At 38.2% G+C, this 7500-nt stretch overlaps 1 protein-coding gene across 1 annotated transcript in view; it reads left to right on the forward strand.

Annotated features, from left to right (window-relative positions):
• Positions 1 to 134: 134 nt before the first annotated feature.
• The window catches only part of LOC144961116 (xylose isomerase-like), a gene marked incomplete at its 5' end in the record, with an annotated part of 12023 nt that continues 4657 nt past the window's right edge, over positions 135 to 7500 (forward strand). The window contains one exon of the mRNA XM_078894425.1: positions 135 to 190. Within this exon, the coding sequence (XP_078750551.1) occupies positions 135 to 190 (56 nt within the window). The remainder of the gene's footprint in view (positions 191 to 7500) is intronic.

A 7500-nucleotide genomic window follows, 5' to 3' on the forward strand; every position in this document is an offset into this window, starting at 1 on the left:
TAATACAAAGTAATAATATAACTGTTAGAGCTGCCCCAATCTTATCAGAATCAGTTATCATTAGTGTATTGTAAACTAATATTATAATGACTACAATAAGTTGCCTAATTACTTTTAAAATGACCATTTTACAGATGCGATGACTGTCATTGCCTTCCTGAAGACTTATGGGCTTGATAAAGAAATCAAGGTAAAATCAGCAAATTTATAAAATATCCTCATATTTTGAAAATGAATTCAATTCTCAATACGCAAATAAAAATATTGATCGACTAACTCGATTGTAAAATAATATGAAAGTTTTGTTTTTAGATTTAAAAAAAATACAAATACATTGTAAAAGAACTTGTCTTATTTTTCAAAAATGCAATTACATGTTGACAAATAACGACAATGACCTACTGTTTGCACTTACATAATTAAAGTTTCTTTAATTTTAATATTTCACATATCTAAATTAAAAGGAGCACCTAGTCGTCATTTATCAAGATTTGACATGCGAAAATAGAATTCGATATAAGAACCGTTAGAACAACTTACCTGATAAAATCGTTTGCTCCTTTGCAAATCATTTAAGTGATTTTCGAAATTCACCATGACCAATTTTGGAAGAGGCAAGAAATATTGTATAGTTAAAAAGCCACCATTACAAAAGACTACGTTAAGACAACCAGGGTCGGGGTGAGCCGTTCTAAAATCAGCACAAAATAATACCGAGTATATTAGTATTAGTACTTTATTTAAAATAGAAAAAAAGTTTTCCTCATGGTATTGTAATTTGATTTTCGGATGACCTTACGAGGTTCATTCTAATAGTAAGCTTCTGACATTAGGTACCACAAAGTGATTTTTCAAATGCAATATAGCTCTTTTTGCGTTACACAGTCAGATAGAATACAGCAAAACTAGAACTTCAGTCTTTAAATCATAAAAATCGGACAAAAATTTTAAAAGTTATGAATTTTTAAATTTATTTTTGGACTCCAACAATAAGCGACAATTTTCAAACAGCATAAAAGACAATGTTCACAACAAGATTGCAAAAAATATATGGGAATGAACTAATAACTGTAAACATATTCTTATTCTATACAACTTTTTCTATCCATATACATAATTTCAAAGGTATACAGTGAAAGGTAAAAATTTTATACCCATGTCAATTCGAGAGAAATTAGTTCGGACTTAGTCATTTTTTACGAGAAATCAGCATCTCCTATCAAATACTGGAAGTTCGCAATGCTACTGTGCAATGAAATTCACTCGTAAACTGGTGAAACTTCTCGGACTTGTTCAATGTGTACTGAAATTTGATCTTATTTTTTTTTACTGTGATTGTTTAATAAAAAAAGTATTGAAATGCAGTGGCGAAGTTGGCGAAAAGCTCCATTTCGCAGAATGTCCACAAAAATACGACAAATATCGAATAATTGACCATAACTTTGAAACCAATGCTCAGAATACCTTGAAACTTGCTATGTCTATGTATTTTCATGCACTGAATTCAAATCTGATGCTTACAAGTACATAAAAACACATATTGGGATAAAATTTTACATTTTGAGGGTAAAAGTAAAAGTAAAATGAACGCGAACACGCCACAGATGAATCACGAGCATCTAATAACACAGCGTAAAAATCTTCTCAGTTCATGGAACGGAATGAAACTTTGCTTGCATATACAATACGATGCTCTGATATCAAATACCAAGCTCAATTACAAATAAAGCTCATATAATGACTTGACTTGACTTAGATGCCTTTCGCGTCTCGACCGAAAGATCGGGTCGCCTTGGCTGTTTCCAGTATTTCCTGTGTGAGGTGTCTCCAATATTGCCGGTCCTCTGCTAGGGTTCTCAGATTTTCAAGGTCCCCTGCCGTTATGAGACTAATGCTTTGTCCAAGTGTTGTGAGGTTTTTGTTTAGGATCACAGGGAGTGTTGTGATCGGTCTTCCTCTGAAAAGGTTCCCGTGTTTTTGGAAGTATCCCGACATGGCTTGGTTAGCTGGTATGTTTTTGTCCCTGCGTAGTATGTGACCGCTAGAGCATCATATCCAGTATCTCCTGTAATAAGAAGCAAAATACCTATGAAAAAATATTCAAGGTGACTTATGGTATGAAATGTTTATAAATAAATTGAAAGAATCCCATCTGTATCGAAGCAAAACAATTCGTTGACAACAAACCGGAAGTCGCCTGTCGATTTCGTTGACTTGACTAGGCATACCCGGTTGAAAGGATAATAAAGTTACTAAGGTGATAAAATAAGAAAGATTGTCATTTTTCAGTTTTAAAACGATACCTTACTCTAATAAAAAAGTTGGTTAGGTCAACCAAGGCCTAATAACCTATCGAGAACAGCGTAAAGTAGCGAATCGAGGACAACAAAGTTAGGCTGTTCCATAGCTGTGCTTACTCCCACTGGCAAAAAAGGAAAATGGAACGTAATATTTGATATAATTAATCTTGGTAATTAAACTGCATTTAATTTTATTAACAAAAACACTTACTTAGCACAGACATTGGGTCAGTATCCTTTTTGAGAGTCTTTTTTTCACAGTCCGTTGAGTCGGACTGCAGGTCACGACCAGCCGGTAGATCTGCATCGAGTTCAACGATTGGAATGGCAGCCATAGTTCAGAAGTCAGGAGAACGGTATAATATAGGGTGTCTTTTTAATTCAGAAAAGTGAGTGGAGCAGGCACTTATGTTGGTAACAACAAGATATGAAGTGAGTAGAAAAGTGCCAGAAGACAATAGAGAATAATTTTTTTTTTTTTATTTTTTTTTCGCGGTGGTGGTGGGGTTTGAACCTGCGACCTTATTGGTACGACAACTCCGCCTGGCAGGTGAAAGCGTGGCTCTACCGTGTGAGCTATCCACGAACACAAAAATATTCGTTTCAAACCCAAAGTCATTTCTAGATCCCTCTCTCACCCACTTCTTGAGATCGCCGATTCGTTCACCACCATCGCGAAGTAATTTTGACCAGCAGTTAAGCTTAATAGCCAATATTCTCATCACAAACATATAACATAGAAACGATTGAGACATTGAGTATGCTCCGGTGTATGGGGTGAATTTTTAATTCAGAAAAGTGAGTGGAGCAGGCACTTATGTTGGTAACAACAAGATATGAAGTGAGTAGAAAAGTGCCAGAAGACAATAGAGAATAATTTTTTTTTTTTTCGCGGTGGTGGTGGGGTTTGAACCTGCGACCTTATTGGTACGACAACTCCGCCTGGCAGGTGAGAGCGTGGCTCTACCGTGTGAGCTATCCACGAACACAAAAATATTCGTTTCAAACCCAAAGTCATTTCTAGATCCCTCTCTCACCCACTTCTTGAGATCGCCGATTCGTTCACCACCATCGCGAAGTAATTTTGACCAGCAGTTAAGCTTAATAGCCAATATTCTCATCACAAACATATAACATAGAAACGATTGAGACATTGAGTATGCTCCGGTGTATGGGGTGAATTTTTAATTCAGAAAAGTGAGTGGAGCAGGCACTTATGTTGGTAACAACAAGATATGAAGTGAGTAGAAAAGTGCCAGAAGACAATAGAGAATTATTTTTTTTTTTTTTTTTCGCGGTGGTGGTGGGGTTTGAACCTGCGACCTTATTGGTACGACAACTCCGCCTGGCAGGTGAGAGCGTGGCTCTACCGTGTGAGCTATCCACGAACACAAAAATATTCGTTTCAAACCCAAAGTCATTTCTAGATCCCTCTCTCACCCACTTCTTGAGATCGCCGATTCGTTCACCACCATCGCGAAGTAATTTTGACCAGCAGTTAAGCTTAATAGCCAATATTCTCATCACAAACATATAACATAGAAACGATTGAGACATTGAGTATGCTCCGGTGTATGGGGTGAATTTTTAATTCAGAAAAGTGAGTGGAGCAGGCACTTATGTTGGTAACAACAAGATATGAAGTGAGTAGAAAAGTGCCAGAAGACAATAGAGAATAATTTTTTTTTTTTTTTTTTTTTTTGTTTTTTTCGCGGTGGTGTGGGTTTGAACCTGCGACCTTATTGGTACGACAACTCCGCCTGGCAGGTGAGAGCGTGGCTCTACCGTGTGAGCTATCCACGAACACAAAAATATTCGTTTCAAACCCAAAGTCATTTCTAGATCCCTCTCTCACCCACTTCTTGAGATCGCCGATTCGTTCACCACCATCGCGAAGTAATTTTGACCAGCAGTTAAGCTTAATAGCCAATATTCTCATCACAAACATATAACATAGAAACGATTGAGACATTGAGTATGCTCCGGTGTATGGGGTGAATTTTTAATTCAGAAAAGTGAGTGGAGCAGGCACTTATGTTGGTAACAACAAGATATGAAGTGCTGGTCAAAATTACTTCGCGATGGTGGTGAACGAATCGGCGATCTCAAGAAGTGGGTGAGAGAGGGATCTAGAAATGACTTTGGGTTTGAAACGAATATTTTTGTGTTCGTGGATAGCTCACACGGTAGAGCCACGCTCTCACCTGCCAGGCGGAGTTGTCGTACCAATAAGGTCGCAGGTTCAAACCCCACCACCACCGCGAAAAAAAAAAAAAAAAATATTCTCTATTGTCTTCTGGCACTTTTCTACTCACTTCATATCTTGTTGTTACCAACATAAGTGCCTGCTCCACTCACTTTTCTGAATTAAAAATTCACCCCATACACCGGAGCATACTCAATGTCTCAATCGTTTCTATGTTATATGTTTGTGATGAGAATATTGGCTATTAAGCTTAACTGCTGGTCAAAATTACTTCGCGATGGTGGTGATAGAAACGGCGATCTCAAGAAGTGGGTGAGAGAGGGATCTAGAAATGACTTTGGGTTTGAAACGAATATTTTTGTGTTCGTGGATAGCTCACGCGGTAGAGCCACGCTCTCACCTGCCAGGCGGAGTTGTCGTACCAATAAGGTCGCAGGTTCAAACCCCACCACCACCGCGAAAAAAAAAAAAAAAATTATTCTCTATTGTCTTCTGGCACTTTTCTACTCACTTCATATCTTGTTGTTACCAACATAAGTGCCTGCTCCACTCACTTTTCTGAATTAAAAATTCACCCCATACACCGGAGCATACTCAATGTCTCAATCGTTTCTATGTTATATGTTTGTGATGAGAATATTGGCTATTAAGCTTAACTGCTGGTCAAAATTACTTCGCGATGGTGGTGAACGAATCGGCGATCTCAAGAAGTGGGTGAGAGAGGGATCTAGAAATGACTTTGGTTTGAAACGAATATTTTTGTGTTCGTGGATAGCTCACACGGTAGAGCCACGCTCTCACCTGCCAGGCGGAGTTGTCGTACCAATAAGGTCGCAGGTTCAAACCCCACCACCACCGCGAAAAAAAAAAAATAAATAAAAAAAAAAAATATTCTCTATTGTCTTCTGGCACTTTTCTACTCACTTCATATCTTGTTGTTACCAACATAAGTGCCTGCTCCACTCACTTTTCTGAATTAAAAATTCACCCCATACACCGGAGCATACTCAATGTCTCAATCGTTTCTATGTTATATGTTTGTGATGAGAATATTGGCTATTAAGCTTAACTGCTGGTCAAAATTACTTCGCGATGGTGGTGAACGAATCGGCGATCTCAAGAAGTGGGTGAGAGAGGGATCTAGAAATGACTTTGGGTTTGAAACGAATATTTTTGTGTTCGTGGATAGCTCACACGGTAGAGCCACGCTCTCACCTGCCAGGCGGAGTTGTCGTACCAATAAGGTCGCAGGTTCAAACCCCACCACCACCGCGAAAAAAAAAATTAAAAAAAAAAAAAAAAATTATTTTATTCTCTATTGTCTTCTGGCACTTTTCTACTCACTTCATATCTTGTTGTTACCAAAATAAGTGCCTGCTCCACTCACTTTTCTGAATTAAAAATTCACCCCATACACCGGAGCATACTCAATGTCTCAATCGTTTTCTATGTTATATGTTTGTGATGAGAATATTGGCTATTAAGCTTAACTGCTGGTCAAAATTACTTCGCGATGGTGGTGAACGAATCGGCGATCTCAAGAAGTGGATGAGAGAGGGATCTAGAAATGACTTTGGGTTTGAAACGAATATTTTTGTGTTCGTGGATAGCTCACACGGTAGAGCCACGCTCTCACCTGCCAGGCGGAGTTGTCGTACCAATAAGGTCGCAGGTTCAAACCCCACCACCACCGCGAAAAAAAAAAAATAATAATTTATTCTCTATTGTCTTCTGGCACTTTTCTACTCACTTCATATCAATATAGGGTGTCGTTGCGTTCAAATCGCTGTCGCTGTGATTTTGCTTTTAACTTTTAATAAATATGTTTTTGTTGATGAAAAATTTGTCTTTCTGATGGTGTAACACAAGCCAAGGTTTATATTCGGCGTCGGGTGAAAAATTAGAGCTTTCGCTTTCACAACGATATTTCGACGGCTTCGCGGATATAAACCTTAGCTTGTGTTACATGTTTGTAAAGCTTAATTCCCGCTCTTTTCAGTGGTGAAAACCGTAAGTCTCTACGACACACACAGCTAAAGCGCGACAACAAGATATGAAGTGAGTAGAAAAGTGCCAGAAGACAATAGAGAATAAAAAATTTTTTCGCGACCCGTTTGTTTACAACCACTGCAATCCGGTGCGTGGTTCACCCGCCGATATCGTAACGAAAAAGTTAGAAAATTAAGCTGTTCATTTTAGTAATTGCCGAAAAACAATACAGCGTAACAAAACAACATTTACAAATTATTAAAGAGTGAACTTTGAAGTTTATACAGATATAAATTTTCTTTTTCTTTTATTAATATCTTTATAACAACGATTTGTTGAAAAAGCCCAACTTGCTACACTTCGACGGGCTTACGATAGATTTTCAACCGATTCATTGCGTGACTTTGCGGTACCTACTGACATCTATAAAATCTACATTTTAAATAAATGTGATATAATTTGCACAACATACCTTTATTTATACGCTATCTGACAAAGTCATCACAGATATCAAAGCAAGTAGTCACCTTTTAAATGCAGTGAGCAACTTTGTCAAGACATCTGATGGCCTCTTTATTAGCAAGTGTTATGTCTCATTTTGACTCGTCTTCAGGGACGGCTGGTAATAATGGGCAGGGTGGGCAAATACCAGCCTGTTTTTTCAAGTTAAAAGCTGTATTACCAGGTCCGAAATAATCAAATTTAAATTAGATAATTTCAAAAGTTACTACTTAAACTTGATACTTCGTACTGAAATCAATTTGTGTGTATCTTTGATAGATTGCGAATCACCATGCACCCCGTAATGCATAAACCAGGATGCGCTCCTGTTCTTTTTATCACCCCCCCCCCAACCACTCCACTCCACTCCGCCCACATCGTCATCTCATCGTCACGTCGCCTGACGGTGATTTTGCTGTCTGGCCTCTCTAGTACTAGGTCGGGCTAATTCAAATGAGCCCACCTTATTAACCAGTGTACACTAAATAGAGATTTTGGCAAACG

This window comes from Berghia stephanieae, unplaced genomic scaffold, assembly GCF_034508935.2.
Source record: "Berghia stephanieae isolate SIO BIC M18660-M18661 unplaced genomic scaffold, UCSD_Bste_1.3 scaffold1461, whole genome shotgun sequence".
Classification (NCBI taxonomy): Eukaryota; Metazoa; Mollusca; class Gastropoda; order Nudibranchia; family Aeolidiidae; genus Berghia; species Berghia stephanieae.